A 17,519-nucleotide genomic window follows, 5' to 3' on the forward strand; every position below is an offset into this window, starting at 1 on the left:
ATTATTCCTTCAGTTGCTATAATAAGGGGTTTCGATATTAGCGTAACATCCTACCATAACATGAATCTGTACTATAATATTTAACAATAGTCACACACCACTGTACTGTAATAGTTTAACAACTGCCACATCACTGTACTGTAATAGTTTTTCAACTGCCGCACCATTGTGCTGTAATAGTTTTACAACTGCCACACACCACTGTACTGTAAAAGTTTTTCATCTGCCACACCACAGTACGGTAATTTTAACAGCTATCATATACCACTGTTCTGTAATAGTTTTACAACCTTCACACACCACTGTTCTGTAATAGTTTTACAACTGTCACACCACAGTACTGTAACAGTTTAACAAATGCTACACACCACTGTTCTGTAATAGTTAAACAACTGCCACACACCACTGTTCTTAAATAGTTTTACAACTGTCACACCACTGTACTGTAATAGTTTTACAACTGCCACACACCACTGTACTGTAATAGTTTTTTCAACTGCTCACCACAGTACTGTAATAGTTTTACAGCTGTCACATACCACTCTTCTGTAATAGTTTCACAACTGTCATACCACAGTACTGTAATAGTTAAACAAATCCCACACACCACTGTTCTGTAATAGTTTTACAACCGCCACACCACTGTACTGTAATAGTTTTATAACTGTCACACACCTCTGTATTGTAATAGGTTAACAACTGCCACACCACAGTACTGTGATAGTTTTACAACTCTCACACACCACTGTACTGCAATAGTATTAAAACTGTCACACACATCTGTACTGTAATAGGTTTTCAACGTTCACACATCACTAACTACAATAGTTTTACAACTGTCACACACCATTAATAGTTGTTAACCTTGCAGGTAGGGAGTTAGATTTGAAATTCTATACCTTTTTATAAAAATATCTAAAACGCTCTACTGTAGTTAAATCTTTGTCGCGCCGAATTATTATTTTTGCGAGATGTAATCGGTCGCCAAATACAAGAACATAAATCGCTTGCGAAATTAACTTAGTTAACAGTAATTGGAATTGTTTGTTAATGATAACCCGACCAGAGTAGAGATATTTTATGTAGCCATTACGATAATAATTTCCATGTCTTATAATACATATGTATATTACTTGGACAAAATAATGAAACGCAGAATTGATGTTTAATATTAAACTGAAAATATATCACTGGTTCTGAACAGGATTTCTTACATACTAATATCCTCATGCTGCCATCTTGATAAATTTAACAGTCCTATAGATCATACTCAATGGTGTAGGTTACTTACAGGTTTGTGGTCTGGAATTGAAGCCAGCAGCTTGCTAATATCGAAAAACCCTTACTTCGGTCGGTTGGTTAAGTTTGCTTAACATTCTATTAACTATTAAGGTCATTTAAGGATGTTTGCTCCTGTTTGTTATATGTATCCGGGATGAGTGGGAGAATGCCTTCGGAGGCTGCTTTATATTTTGATTAGGGCTCCTTGCAATAGTGGAACTTTCCCCACTGAATCATGCTGCGAACGACACTAAAAAACACAATCCACTCGCTCAGATACTGACGACTGGCAAATCAGTCGTCCCACTGTCCCAAAAGTATGATAGTCAATCAATTGTAGAAATTGTAAACCAAGGGAATATCATCTAAAACAATTCTGACTGAAGAAAATGTCCAAAAACAAGGTAAAACGTTAGATGATTTCGAGAAGACGTACGATATGAAAATATCCCAATTTAAGGCGCCTTGTACAATTATATAATGGGGACAGGCATACACAATAAAGTATACGTAATCTAATAATCTTATGAGGAGAGTAAACATTGTAAGCCATTCCCTTTTCCATTAAAGCTGAATATCAATAAGAAAAAAACCCATTGTAATCGTTTTAAGTGAACCGCATTGTTTGTTAGATAGTGTGTTAATTAATAGCAAGACGATTCAGCGGACCAATTTAGCTCACCTATATATCATACACAGAAAGAGCGTTTATGTTAAAATTGTTTTTGGAATTTAAAGTGTATTTACAATGTTCTTTCTATTTTGTTCCTTTCATCATTTCCTGGTCGTTATTAAAGTAGTAAAAATACTAAGCTGTCTGTGTTTGATTTTTTTTGAGACAATGAAATGATACAAAGAATTTGCAATAGATTTAACAAAGAATGAATTCAAACGTCTGAGCATTTATTACATTTTAGTTGCTTTCACCGTGCCACAATCTGATACAGTTTGTACTGTCTTCAGACAAGGTCACACGTCACTGTTGATTTTGTATATCTATGTTTGAACAACAAGTCATACACTAACCATGTGTTTAAAGTAAAGTTTATCACAGTTTTGACTTCCGTGTGAACGCGTACCCGGCCCCGACACAGTGACGTCCGCCGTCAACATAGATGGCGTTACCGGTGGTGTAGGACGCCATGTCCGACGCCAGAAAAGCTATGGCGTTCGCCACTTCTTCTGGTTGTACAAGCCTTCCCATCGGGTGTGTTATAACCTCTGCTGCCAACAACTTCCTTTCAGCCTAATTAACAGATGGTAGCAAGACGATCAATTTGTTTAAATGACGTAGCATTCTTAAGAAACGTTAATGCAATTGCAGTCAAAACCTGGTTCCAGTTTCATGAACATCAATCGAAGTCCTAAACTGAAAAATTCCCCATAAGAAAGTATTCAAGAAGTTAATGGAAAAATTTAAACTTACTGAACTTTCCGTAATGTCTTTTTTTTCTTTTTTTTTTCTTTCGGGAATTTGAAGTTAGGGACTTCATCACTTGTGTTCGTAAAATTATGCTATTATCCGTCAAATAGTGATGAGAGAGGGAGAGAGAGAGGGAAAGAGAAGGAAGAGAGAGAAAGGGTCCATGATGTAGGGGATAAGGGAACATGCCCTGGACGGACGGAAGTCCGAAGTTTAAGAGAACCGGGCATAAAAATGGGTAAGGATAGGAATATGAAAAATGTAAAAACAACGCGAAGTACGAAATAAACTGTCATAGATAAATTCCATGTGTAAATGATGTTGTGTTACAGTATATTAATCAATAGACAAAAGCTGGCTGGAAATTATAAAGTATCTCCACAACAGGCCGTCGTAACTCGACTATGACCATGGTCCTTAATGGTAAAGTATTGTTTCATGTCTTGGATTAAGTGGAGAGGTTGAATGTTAGTTACCTCTGAATTTCCACTCCCTGCAACATAGAAGTTTGTGTGCGCGACCCCAGGTCTGAAAACACGAAAAAATAATTAAATGAGAACTATGTGAATACATTGATATGTAAGTTACAGAAGGCACGTAAATAGATAATATAGCGTCAGTGTCTTAAATATAAGTTGTATTTTGGCGAGAGTTAAGAAAGACAAAAGTGGCGACCCTCGGAAGTAAGTCGTCGAATCGGCGCACGTGCTGAATTCTAAAATGCAGCTGTTGTTCGTCAGTGCCGAATAAAGCAAAATATATGTGGTAGGTGTGTTCCGACAACACTAATGCTTGGTGCAGAATGAATGGTTTTATTTATCAATAAAAAGTGTAAAAATGTGGGTCTTACCTTACTTCATTTACACGTACACCATACCTTGATATGTAAGTTACTGAAGGAACGTAAATAGAGAATATAGGGTCAGTGTCTTAAAATATAAGTTGTATTTTGGCGAGAGTTAAGAAAGACAAAAGTGGCGACCCTCGGAAGTAAGTCGTCGAATCGGCGCACGTGCTGAATTCTAAAATGCAGCTGTTGTTCGTCAGTGCCGAATAAAGCAAAATATATGTGGTAGGTGTGTTCCGACAACACTAATGCTTGGTGCAGAATGAATGGTTTTATTTATCAATAAAAAGTGTAAAAATGTGGGTCTTACCTTACTTCATTTACACGTACACCATACCTAGCCAGTTCTAAAATATAAAACGTCACTTCAGAATTATTAACAATTATTACAATTATCTGCGAACCACCATGTGTAAACCTTCTCACAATAACTCAAATAAATATGTATGCTTGAGAATCCTATTGCATACTTAAAAGTTATTAATTTTATTTATTTTTATATCGCGTTTACATGTCTAGCGAGTTTTTTGCGTCAACTTATTTTCACGATGTACAGCCGAAACACTTCACTTGACATGTACTTGAAATGCTCTCACGACGATTATTTTTTGCGAATTATAGTCGCTCGCACAGTGCGCGAAATCTAATATATCACAATAATGAATTTGTTTACAACACATTTACTACCACGATTGCTGTTTCATTTCAGCTCCCTTTTTGTTTTATTATCATAAATATGACAAAGAAATCTCATTTTGACATGGAACGTTTTTTTAAAGTGAGCAATAAAGGTGGGTGGAATGAAGATAAGGAATATCCATATTGCCATGAGCTACCCAATTAAAAACGTCAGGCATGCATGCCATCAATGCTATGAAATACTCTACCTAAAGCAAGCGTTTTAGTGAACATCGACATTGCAGCCTTAGTCATTCCGTATACTCCACAGACACTGATCTGAATAAGATAGAAATATATAATCCCAACCATAAACAGACATTCCTCCCAAAAATTCGAATAATGTGCGTTTAGGATGATTTACGGGTATATTTGAGTGATAATTATTCTGCTGTGTTGCTGATATGAAATATCTGCAAATGGATCTCCATTGTATTTACGCTATAAAAGTATGCTAAATATCAGTAATTCACTAATAATTTGAAGAATTAAAATACACTGTCATAAACTCTGACTTAAATTAGCTGTTGACAAATAATAATTACAAAAAAGTTATCGTCTGAAAACATTATGACGCCATCTTACCGCTTCCTCTGATGCAATACTGGACAAATTCACAACATTTCCTGAAAGGAAACAAAATCGGGGTAAACCCGTAAAAAGAAAGACATATATTTGTGATTACTATGTTTATTGCCTGCCGTTTCAAATATTTCCATACAAATCGTTTTTGCTGACATTAAGAATGATATGAGGCTAAGGGTTTATGCAGGTTTCCTCATATGTAATATACTATGTATGACCATTGTCCTTTATATTGAAATTATAGATATTTGAACAGGAATCCAAGCCATGTTGATAGGTTAGAATCAGCATACTAGAGATAAGATAAGCCTACCTTTAGTTGCCTTTAGATGGGGTACGGCGAGCTGTGTCATATATAGCTGGGCTTTTACATTGAGATCCATTAAAGCATCATACATATCTGGCGGTGTGTTTACCAGAGTAGCGAATAGCCCTATACCAGCATTATTGATCTACAATCAAACATTATCACTTGTTAAAAAATCAGTTCAACATTAATCAATGCAAAGGAAGTTTTAATGGTTGTTCAGCTTTGCTTTTTCATCAATTTCATCATAGTTACACTTAAAAAATAATGCTTTAGAAACAACAGTGTTGCTAGAATGGCAATAGTACTACCGTTACATCTGAACCAGGTACACTTCTATCTTTTATACATTTTGAATGTAAGGTGCGTCGATAGAAAATAGTGCCATTTGCCAACGTTTCAACCATATGGACAAGTGTATCAAATCAAGTTATTATCCTAGCACTCAAAAGAAAAACTATCCCTTTCTTTTTACCGACGATAAGGGCGATAACATCGACTAAAATATGTCACGCCAAATAGTACTCGACGTTTTCTTCTATCAATAGGATGAAAATTAGTAAAAAGGTCCTATGGAGCGGTTAAAATAAGTTTATACTATTAAATAATATCTAATGATTATTTTTATTACCAGAACGTCCAGTCTTCCAAACTTATTGATGCACTTATCGATTATTTTCTTTCGATCATTTGCATTCGTTAAGTTAGCTTCTACGGCGATAACCTGAAACAAAGAACATATAAACCACTGTTAAGGTGTTGGATTAATTAACTTCCAAACATACATTGTCTTGGGCATTGTCATAAAAACCAGCGATGTTTAATCGTATAAAATAATTTGGTAATATACACTCTACATAGATAAACAAAAATAGCTCAAAAAACTATATCATCTCAGTATTAGTATTGCTTTACACACTTTATCATTGGGCGTTCTAAATATTATACATCTTCGATATTCTAAGGGTTACTATCACTGTCGTTATATTCACCCCTGGCATATGTCATTGCAAAACTTAAGATGGTTTATGAAGAAAAAAGACCAATTATACACTCGCAAAGATTATTGAGACATCAAACTTCAAAAACAGTCAACCGAAGTGTATTTTAATGATATAAATCACAGGACCAAAGTAGCTGTCTCATCTGTTGTCGCACACACGTCCTTCAGTTTTGATACCACTGTTGTGACTCCGAAGGGAATCATAACAGTGATAATAACCCTTGGGGTATCGAGGAGGAACAAGTATCATGCGAAAGGTCTTTGGTAAGCTAAGCCTTTTTTGTTTTACTTCAGGAGAAATTCTATGTTAATTATAGATTTTCAAAGTATATATTATGTTAGTTGCACCATTATAATCTTACGTCGTCACCGCCAAGTCCTTTTGTTATACACTCCCCAGCTACAGCTACTGCCCCGGCGAGGTTAAGGTCAGCTATTACCAACTTTGCTCCATACTTAGCAAAAAAGAGTGCTGTCGCTCTTCCAAATCCACTTCCGCCACCTTTTGTTTACAAATAGGATATTCAGGATTAGATCAACAAGATGTATATATTATGCATGAATTACCTATCAGAAAAAAGAGAAGTTTGTTTTTGAAATAGCCCTATTAGGATACTGTACAGCAGTTACACTTCGAGTGTAATTTATTTAGCTATATCGTGTTTTTATTGAAATCCGAGAATATTAAACAACAGCGAAATACTCACAACTTCATTAACGTACCTAAGAACGATAGTTAGAAGTAGTATAAGGTCTGCACAATTTAACCTTCGCGAGTATGCTCCGTTTAGGAATCAACGAAAAATTGACTAACAGTATGGAGAGTGGGGAAGTAGCATTGCCTGCCCACATTATCGCTCTCTTTCACAATAATTGATATTTAGATTTCGTAAAATTGGCAAATGATGTGGTTGATATACTAGTTGAGGTTAAACATGATTTTTGCTTAACTTTTGGAACACAATTCAACACACTAGAGACTTGTATATAGGAATGCTTAGCGTACGTGATATTGAATAATTCATATTTGTCACCCCTAATCCCATACACATGCCTGTCTTAGAGAATTGAATGTAACCCGAGATATCGATATGATGATATTAATACAAAATTAAACAACTCTGATTATTAACACGATATTAATTGAAAATTGCGTTTCCTGCACGTTTAAGAACCATTGCAATCTATTAAAGTTACTTCCCTTTGTTTCACTCCGTTAACCACGAACTAAAAGAAAGGGAAGTAACTCTAATGAACTAGATAAATGCCGGTCACTTCAGTTATTTGTTACTGCGTCAGCTAACCTCGATCTATTTTCTGACTCATGCATGTATTATCACCTCGATTTTTGCCGACCTCATATTAAGATATCAATGTAGATCCAAATCGAAGAATGGTCATTTCCTTAAAGGCCCACTACCTTTCCGCAGTAAAACATAAAGGTTTCGTTAAAACATTTATAACATCAGAAAATATATATCGGTGGCATAAGATGAGGTAACAACACCAAAAATATGCATGGTTTCTCCCGTAACAGAGGAGAGCCATTTCGCTGTTTTGCCGTCTGGCGCAGCGATAGTCAACTACCGCGCAGTATTTAGGACAACGGCGGGAAAATTAAAACGATCCGCGTTATGAAAATTAACATTTTATTTATTTTAATAAAATTGTTTAGAAGGTGATGATACGTGTAGTATTAACAGTGAGTTAATAACTTTTGTGACTCTTCAAAATTATCAATCTCGTTTTACATTCCCATTTTAATAATTATAAGCCGTTTCGGAAAGGTAGTAGGCCTTTAATGTTCTTTATGATATAGACAACAAGCTAACAATGTCTGAATCACAATAACGTTGTGTTAGCAGATCTGTTTACATGTGTATGGTAAATTAAGCTTACGTTTAGGCTTAATATTATCAATATCAGTACTATACTGTATAGAAACGGGTGTTATCGAAAGCAGATTCCCTTTGAAATGATTAAATTCGTTTTATCTGACAGTTATATACTCACATATAACAGTATTTAATTTTAGTGTCAATGACGGTATACTCATTATTACCTGTTATGATAGCGACCTTGCCCTTGAGGGAGTCCATGTCCTGTTTTACCTCTTCAGTTATTACGTACAGTCTGCTATCTCCCGCATACAAGTAGCCCACTCATGATATATACCGGATAATAACTTAAAACCTCACCTTGTTATCTTTTTCAAGAGTAGAGTTATTCAATGGTTGACATCGTGTGCATATACATAAGCTCACAAAGGCACAATTCAAACAAACTAGATAATATAGGTAACATATTTTAAAGACATGTACACCTGTGCTTCAGTTGGCATGTTGACCAGTAACATTCTTTTTGATTGATAAAATTTGTTTGTTTGATTAATAAACGTTCTATTAACAGCCAGGGTCATGTAAAGACGGCCTCCCATATGCGGTGCGTATTTTGTTTGGGGGACTGCGCGCTGTGGTATATTCGTTTTGTGTTTTATTGTAGAATGGAATAGTTGCCCTTTTTATAGTGCTATATCACTGAAGCATGCTGCCGAAAACACTAAGCAACAAACCCCACCCCGTCACATTATACTGACAACGGGCGAGCCAGTCATCCTACTCTGTTGAGCGTTAAGCAGGAGCAGAGACTATCACTTTTATAGACTTTGGTATGTCTTGGCCAGGGGACAGAATCCAGAGCCTACCTCACAGGGGCGAGCGCTAAACAGAAGGCCAAAAATGAGGCAGTGTCAAGGGAGTACAGGCATCTTTTTGTAATCAAAATCAATTTTGTGTACACAACAAAATTGAATTCTGTCATAACGAAATCATTTCTGTCATTTTTGTGGACAAAACTGAGTTTTGTTAGAAAAAAGTGAAAATTGAACACAAAATTCAATTTTGTGACCGAATCCAAATACCCATGGATATATGCAAATGAACTGTCTCATCACAATTTTGCAACGTGGCGTCTCATTGGATATAGTGACCGTTGGTATGGCACGGTGTTAAACCAATTGTCATTACATAATGGATAGACTACAAGAGCTTTTGAATGAAGGTCTGCCAATCGGTTAGCAGCTTACAAGTAAAGGTCAAACATGGACTCATTTGCATACTTAACTGACGAAAATGAATTCTGTCGAGACGAAATTTAATTCTGTCGAGACGAAACTGAATTCTGTCCACAAAAATGAAATTTGTCTTTAAAAAATGATTTTTGTCCAGTGAAAGATGATTTTGTTTAACAAAATCAAGTTTTGTCATTACGGAAATGAAGTTATTATAAAAAAATTGTAAGACGAAAGTGATTTTGTTACGACAGAATTCAACTGAATTTCGTCTTGACTTTTGTCCACTGAAAGATTGTTTGTATAACAAAACATATTTTTGTAATATGTTATAAATTTTGTTAATCTGAACTCATTTTTGTTGAACAGAATTCGTTTTTGTCTATACAAAATTTGATTTTCGGTACAAAATCACATGTGTCCTATTTGACGCCACGTAGGGAGACGTTAGGAAGAAGAAAGTTACTTAGAAAGAAGAGAAAAGATAAGATCTTAAATTTAGTCGCCTTTTACTATCATACAATAGGTGTAGCAGGTAAATGTTAACGCCCTACCTGCTAACGTATGAATATGCTCATCGGGATGAGATAAAATGTCAGTGTGTTCCACGAATAATTCATTTATGTTTAGTTCCGAGGCGAAGACGAGACAGAGTAATATAGTTAATTAGGACTATATTTCTGTTTATATCGATATTTCCTTATGTTCTTTGATAGATCGGGAGATACATAGATACAGTATTCTAATTTCTTGTTACATACTTTCTGAACACTTCTTTACTCAGAGTGTAATTCAATAGGTTTAGTCCGAGAGATATTCCGATACGTTTGTTTTCGCGGAAAATTTGAATATTAAAACGTATCGGAATATCTCTGACTAAACCCATTAAATTACACTGCAGGGGAAGTCACTCTAATCGCTCTCCACTAGGACGTTGCTTTCGATGTCACAAGTTAGAAAGCGCCGGTGATTTTGGATTAAAATACTGCGTTCGACTATATAGACATCGTGCATATGCTTTTGCATGGTATGTGTGCGAGTATAGATTATCGGAGGACTGATGCATGACTATGACTCTAGGAAAAAAGGTATCATATTGTGAAAAAATCAACTTTAATCGACGTTGGGGGTAATTTCTCAAATCTCGTATTTTCTGAAAAAAAATCACATGACTGTCATATATGCTCATCAGTCCATCCACCAAATACAAAAAAAATGTATGACAGCATCCATTTTCATTGAGTTGGCCCCCTGTGCTATATAATGCAGAATGAGCTTCCCTAATTTTCCATTTTTCTTTTTAATTTTAGATTTGTATTTAAATTCAAACTATATCTCACAATTTTATTTGTATTTTTTCTTTTACCATCTCCGTTATAAAATACAAAAAAACCCACCTTGAATTACTTTAATAGTTTAATTTGATTTATTTAATGTTTTTCAGATCACGGTATGATATTCGGAAAAGATCTCCAGGTTTTAACAAAGAAGAAATCCAAATTCATGAACATTTATTACATTTTCAGTCGCTTTCACCGTGTCACATTCGGACACATATGCTACTATCTTCAGACAAAGTCAAACATTCATGCTCATTTACAATGTAGTTTGAAAAACAACTCATACACTAACCATGCTTTTATTAAAACGAAGTTTATCACAGTTTTGACTTCCGTGTGAACGCGTACCCGGCCCCGACACAGTGACGTCCACCGTCAACATAGATGGCGTTTCCGGTGGTGTAGGACGCCATGTCCGACGCCAGAAAAGCTATGGCATTCCCCACTTCCTCTGGCTGTACAAGCCTTCCCATCGGGTGTGTTATAACCTCTGCTGCAAGTAGCTTTCTTTCCATCTAATAAACAAATGGTAGCAGTATATTAAACCAAGCTGGTTTTATCATTGAAATGTTTGTGTGAGTAACACGATCGATTTGTTAAAATGACGTATAATTTTACAGTAACATTTCTTATACGACAGTCAAGCCCTAGCATCGATTTCTCGAAACAAAAGTGCAGACTTAAGTTAAAAATTAAGTTTTTCTCCATATGTAACTTATATAATAATTTAAGACTAATGTCAGTTTTTACTCAAGAGATCATCAACTGGTCCCAGTTTCACGAACATTACTGATGTCATCAACTGATAATTCTCCATAGGTCTATTTTTCAGGCCCAAGGATTGTGAAACAGCCTTAGCTGAAGTTATTGCTTAGCCAATCAAAAATTACGTGTTTTTCCCTACGTCATCTGTAATTGGCTAATTCTTAACTAAAGACTGTTTTTGACTTAAGACTGTTTCATGAACTGGGGACCAGAAGTAAAGGAAAAAAGTTATTAAGTTTATGAACTTTCCGTCATGTCTGAAATGGTTTTTTTTCCTTTGAGAATTGGAAGCTGATATCTTCACATAATTTAAGGAATGTTAAGGAACTGGCCACATTAGATCTAAATCCAAACATAATGCTACTATTCCATCAAATTAACTCATGCACCTGAAACCAATAAATAATCTTAGCCACCTAAACACTGATATTTTTGCCATTATGTTCTCTACCACCTTCACCAAGTTTTGATTAAAACCTTTAACTTATAATAAGTAAAGTAAAAATAACATTAATTGTAAGTTCAAACCAGAAAGTTGTTGAATGAAAAGGGCGGTTACATTGTAAATCGGAACGAAATACGGGTAGATTAAAAGTACTCCGATAAACAATAGAAAATAACCTACTGAAAATTCTGAATTATATCCAAAACGGGCATTCGTTACTAGACTGTGACTATGGTATTTTAACAGGAAATGTTGTTTGATGTCAAGGTTTGTGTGGATGATTTAAAATGTTGCTTACCTGTGAATCTCCATTCCCGCCTGCGATATATAAGTTTGTGTGCGCGACCCCAGGTCTGAAAACACGAATGGTAATTTAATGAAAACTGTGTGAATATATATTAATGTGTACAGCAGGCACGAAACTTGTTTTATTTATCAATAAGAAGTGTAAAAATGTGGGACTTACCTTACTTCATTTACACGTACACCATACCTAGCCAGTTCTAAAATAAAAACCAACACATTCCGTCGTCACTTCAGAATTATAAACAATCTTCTGCATATGTACACATTCTCACAATAACTCAAATAAATATGCATGCTTGAAAATCTTATTGTATACTTTAAAGTATTTATTTTCGCGACAGCTTAATATCGCGTTACCATGTCTGGCGAATTTTTCACTTCAATTTATTTTTGCGATTTACGGTTGGAAAAACTTCCTTTGACATGTACTTGAAATGCTCTCGCATGTATGACCGTCATCTATGCTATAAAAAGACTAAGGTTTTATGTTATGTAATACTCTACCTAAAGCAAGAGTTTTGGTGAACATCGACACTGCAGCCTTTGTCATTCCGTAAACTCCACCAGCACTGATCTGAGCAAGATAAAGATATATCATTTAAACCAAAGATAGGATTTCCTCCAAAAGATTGAAAATTTGAAATTAGCGCTCAAACAAAAGTGAAAAACCGAATTTGTTGACAAATAATAATTCCATGCAAGTTATCGTCTGAAAACATTATGACGTAAGAAGAATCAAGACCGCTTCTTCTGCTGCAATACTGGATAGATTTATAACATTTCCTAAAATGATACGAAACCGAAATAAAAAAAAAACGAAAAAAGAAAGACACATATTTGTGAAATCTAATGTCGCATTCATAATGATTAATGTAAAAAATGGGGAATGATAGATTTGAATGAAGTTATAGAAGGATTTTTGTAGATGGTTGTGTCTTTATTTACATAGAGGGACACATGCATATCCCATACGTATCTATTTTGATGACATTCAGAATGAAATGGGAATTAAGGATAATGGGTTATGCAATATGTTATGTAATAGAAGCCGAATACCAGATACAGCTTACTTTTTGTTGCCTTTAGATGGGGCACGGCCAGCTGTGTTATATATAGGTGGGCTTTTACATTGAGATCCATCATAGCATCATACATATCGGGTGATGTTTTCATTAGAGGCGCAAATAGCCCTATACCAGCATTATTAATCTACAAACAAACAATAACACTTGTTAACAAGCTTTTGGTTTAAACATTACTTTATCAGCCCATTCAGGAAAAAATGGCGTCACCGTTTAACGACACTTCAGATTTGCTTAAGCAACGGCGTAATGATTTCAGTGGGGAAAAAAGAGTCCCAAAATGAATTTGGAGTTCTACATATATTATATTCAGTAATTTGAGTTATAGGAATTAATTGAATATATCTTTATGTTGTGGAGATATAAAACACATATCTGAGTGTACTCTCGCCATAAATCACTTCGTGGTGTATTTAGAGTACATTGATATTTCTTTGTAATATCTCCAAAACATACAAATATATTCAAGTTTTAAATGGTTGTCAGCAATGTTAATTTCATTAATGTCATTAAAGTTACACTTATGTTATTAATGCTTTAGAACCAACAGTGTTACTAATATTACAATCTGACTCAGGAACACTTCTATCTTTTATATATTTGGAATATTCAGTAAGGTATAGTGGCACTTGTCGACGTTTCGACCCTATAGACAGAGAAATCAAGTTATTATTTTAACACTCAAAAGGAAATCTTTTTCTTCAAACAGTTTCTTCATTATGATTATAGACCGTACGGTAGACACCGTCGGCTTCAATCTATTCAGTCAAATTGTGTTCGACGTTATCAATCAATAGGATAAAAATCAGTAATAAGGTCTTATCGAGCGGTTATAACAATATAAATAGTATCTTATGAGTTGTTTCCAAATACCAGAACATCCAGTCTTCCAAACTTATTGATGCACTTGTCGATTATTTTCTTTCGGTCATTTGCATTCGTTAAGTTAGCTTCTACGGCGAGAACCTGAAACGAAGAACATATAAAGCACTATTAAGGTGTTGGATTACTTTCAAAACATACATTGTCTTAGGCATTGTAATAAAACCTAGCGATTTTAATCATTTAAAATGGTTTGATACACTACTTCTACATAGGTAAAGGTAAGATTCACCACAATAGCAAAATCTCAGTAAGTCTAGTATTGTTTAACATAGATTATCATTAAGCGTCCTAAATATTATACAACCTCGATATTCCAATCGCTATATCCATCTCTAGATATATCGTTGCAAAACTTAAGGCAGTTCAGGAGGAAAAAAGTTCAATCACAGGCGTGCAGATAACACAGCGACGCCTATAATAACCACAGTCAAAAGACCAAACTTCTGCTATCTCATCTGTCGCATACAGATCCTTCAGTTTTACAATGGCATATTCCATGGGGAATTACAACAGTAACTCTTATTGAGTATTGAGGATGAACACATATCATGCAAAAATGTCTTTGATAAGCGAAGTCCTTTTTTTTTTGTTTTACTTCAGGAGATCGAAACTATTCTATGTTAATAATAGATTTTCAAAGTATATATTATGTCTTACGTCATTTTCGCCAAGTCCTTTTGTTATACACTCCCCAGCTACAGCTACTGCCCCGGCCAGGTTAAGGTCAGCTATCACCAGCTTTGCTCCATACTTAGCGAAAACGAGTGCTGTCGCTCTTCCTAATCCACTTCCGCCACCTTTTGTTCAAAAAGATTTGATGATATTCATGACTTACCCATCAGAAAGAAAAACAAGAAAAGTCTTTTAATTAAATGGCTCTACTAGGGTAGTTTATTTTAGCTATAATCGCGTTTTCACTGAAATCCACGAATATTAAACACTAGCGAAATATTCACCACTTCATTAATGTACCTAAGAACAATATTATTAATGGTCAAATTAATGTGTATTTGTCTATGTTGTGCCGTAAAGTCCGTTTATGTGCGTTACTCTTTCTACATGTGTTTGTCTAAATATAGTGTGTCCAGTCTATAACCTGTTCGTCCAGTTATGTTCGAGTATGCAAGTGTGTGGATAGCATGCATGTGTCTGTGAGTGCGTATACAAGGTGTGACATACAGGTAGAGCGTGCTGTTAGCCAGGAAGGACGAGACATATAGTACCTTGCGAGGTCAGTCCTTTAAGACATATTTTTACCGGTACCGGACATTGTTTCACTCTATATGGAGACATTATAGAAGAAGGTATGTACCTATGATATTTATCTATCACGCACGGTGTACAATTCACTCTCTAGCTGTCTATATTTGGTATGCTATAATCTGGCTTGTTTATTTGTAGGTTTTTTTTTCCCTCTGTCCACTTATAACATGTAATGAAGCACAGTGCACTCCCTTAACGAATGAATAGTGGAAGAGACTTCCATGAGTTGTTGTATCTATCCGTGACATTAAGTAGATTGTAGTATAGGGTCCGCACAATTTAACCTTCGTGAATATACTCCGTTTAGGAAACCACGAAATTTTAACCCTGCGATTAATATTTAGATTTCGTAAAATTGGCAAGTGATGGGGTTGAAATACTGGTTAGGGTTGAATATGATTTTTGTTCTTGACACTTGTACCTCAATTCAATGCACAAGTGACTTGCAGGAATACTTAGGGTAGAATTAAGAAATTCATACATGTCACTCTTAATCCCATACCCAAGCCTTTCTTAAAAGATTGAATGTATCCCAAAATATTGATATGAAATGAATACAAAATTAAACATAATTATTAACATGTCGCCTTTCCGACACGTTTAAACGTCGTTGTGAACTATTAGAGTTACTTCCCATTGTTTCACTCCGTTAGCCACGAACTGAAGGGAAGTAAATCTGATGACTTAGACATACTGCGTCAGCTATCACTTCGATCTACTTTCTCACCTATGCAGGTATTATTATTTAGTTATTCGATTGCCGGCCTCAATTAAAGACATCAATGTAGTTCCAAATAAAAAAAAATATCATCTCCTTATGTTGTCTATTATATAGACAACAAGCTAACCACGTATAAATCACAATATTGTTGCGAAAGCAGATCTGTATATGGGGTAACTGACTAAATTTAGGTAACGTTTATGCTTACATTATCATCATCAGTACTTACTGTATATAAACGGGTGTTATCGAAAGCAGATTCCCATTGAAATGATGTCTACACTGATATATGTCAAATAACGTTTTATCTGACACTTATACATACACACAACAGTATGTTACTGGTGTTTTAGTGACAGTGACTATATACTCATTATTACCTGTTATAATAGTGACCTTGCCCTTGAGGGAGTCCATGTCCTGCTTTACCTCTTCAGTTATTATTACGTGCAGTCTGCTAACTCCCTCTTGTAGACGATACTCTCATGATACACCGGTATACCGGATGTTTAAAAAGCTAACCTTTGCTATCTTTGTAAGGGTAGACTTGTGCAAGTTTACAAGAAATAATATTAGATAATGATGATTGGATCATGGATGTGCAATCCGAAATGAATAAGCTAGGATTGGGGTAGCCCGAGATACTCTGGCCCTGACACCAGACTTAACCATTACGACAGATAGATGTCTAGGTCTATCTGTCATAATGTCTAATGATGTCAGGGCCAGAGTATCTCTGGCTAGGATCGGGGTATTTGTGGAATAGTACTTATGAGAGTAATACTGTATATAAACTAATTGAGCAAAATATTTATGATGTATGTTCTCAAGAAATTTTATACAGAATACAAGATTCCTCAAAAGGAACTTTATATCAACTTCTCGTAGACAATTTTGGTTTGCAATTTTATTTAAAGAAACCCATTGATCAAAAGGGTAAAACCAGTATTACAAGTATACGATTAAGTAGTCATAAGTTAAATATTGAAAGTGGTAGGTTTCAAAATGTGGCACGACCAAGTAGAATCTGTACAGTTTGTTATACCAATGATATAGAAGATGAGTTTCATTTCATACTTAAATGTCATTTTTAAACCCAACTACGAGTTAGATATCTGGAACTTTATTATTTTTATCATTCAAGTGTGTTCAAACTTGTTCAATTTCTCAGTGTCAATAATGTAAAAGGTTTAAATAATCTCCGAAAATTCTTAAAACTTGCATTCAAGAAACGTCCTTAGTCTCTTATTACACCGTAATTGTATAGTATCTGATGTATAATAAGTGTGTACCAAGGTTTATGTTAATTGTATACAATCACTCTCCTGTACATGTTTAAATTATTTGATATGTATTAAAATTGTACTTTGTATCTTATAAGCCGCATGGCTTACGAAAATAAACAATTTGAAAAAAATGACTGCCTTTATATATTTTTTCAATTCTTTTATTAACTTATTATGTTATAAACAAGCATATACATTTACACAATATTTCAAACTCTAAAGAATACAGTTG

General features: G+C 35.0%; 2 protein-coding genes across 2 annotated transcripts; both read right to left on the minus strand.

Moving 5' to 3' along the window:
- Positions 1-2,167: 2,167 nt before the first annotated feature.
- Positions 2,168-8,343, minus strand: LOC138333444 (uncharacterized oxidoreductase MexAM1_META1p0182-like). Its single transcript, XM_069281822.1, has 9 exons — positions 8,187-8,343; positions 6,487-6,626; positions 5,753-5,845; positions 5,128-5,266; positions 4,815-4,855; positions 4,439-4,508; positions 3,862-3,898; positions 3,181-3,232; positions 2,168-2,527 (listed from the first exon to the last, which is right to left on the minus strand). Exons 1-9 carry the CDS (start codon positions 8,221-8,223, stop codon positions 2,330-2,332), a joined length of 807 nt encoding a protein of 268 aa, XP_069137923.1. The 5' UTR covers positions 8,224-8,343; the 3' UTR covers positions 2,168-2,329.
- A 2,254-nt stretch (positions 8,344-10,597) lies between these two features.
- LOC138333445 (3-oxoacyl-[acyl-carrier-protein] reductase FabG-like) lies at positions 10,598-16,502 on the minus strand. The gene is made up of 9 exons (XM_069281823.1): positions 16,382-16,502; positions 14,675-14,814; positions 14,006-14,098; positions 13,121-13,259; positions 12,793-12,833; positions 12,555-12,624; positions 12,211-12,247; positions 12,043-12,097; positions 10,598-11,049 (listed from the first exon to the last, which is right to left on the minus strand). The coding sequence occupies exons 1-9, from the start codon at positions 16,416-16,418 to the stop codon at positions 10,852-10,854; spliced, it is 810 nt and encodes a 269-aa protein (XP_069137924.1). The 5' UTR covers positions 16,419-16,502; the 3' UTR covers positions 10,598-10,851.
- Positions 16,503-17,519: the final 1,017 nt, after the last annotated feature.

Source organism: Argopecten irradians, chromosome 10, assembly GCF_041381155.1.
Source record: "Argopecten irradians isolate NY chromosome 10, Ai_NY, whole genome shotgun sequence".
Lineage (NCBI taxonomy): Eukaryota > Metazoa > Mollusca > Bivalvia > Pectinida > Pectinidae > Argopecten > Argopecten irradians.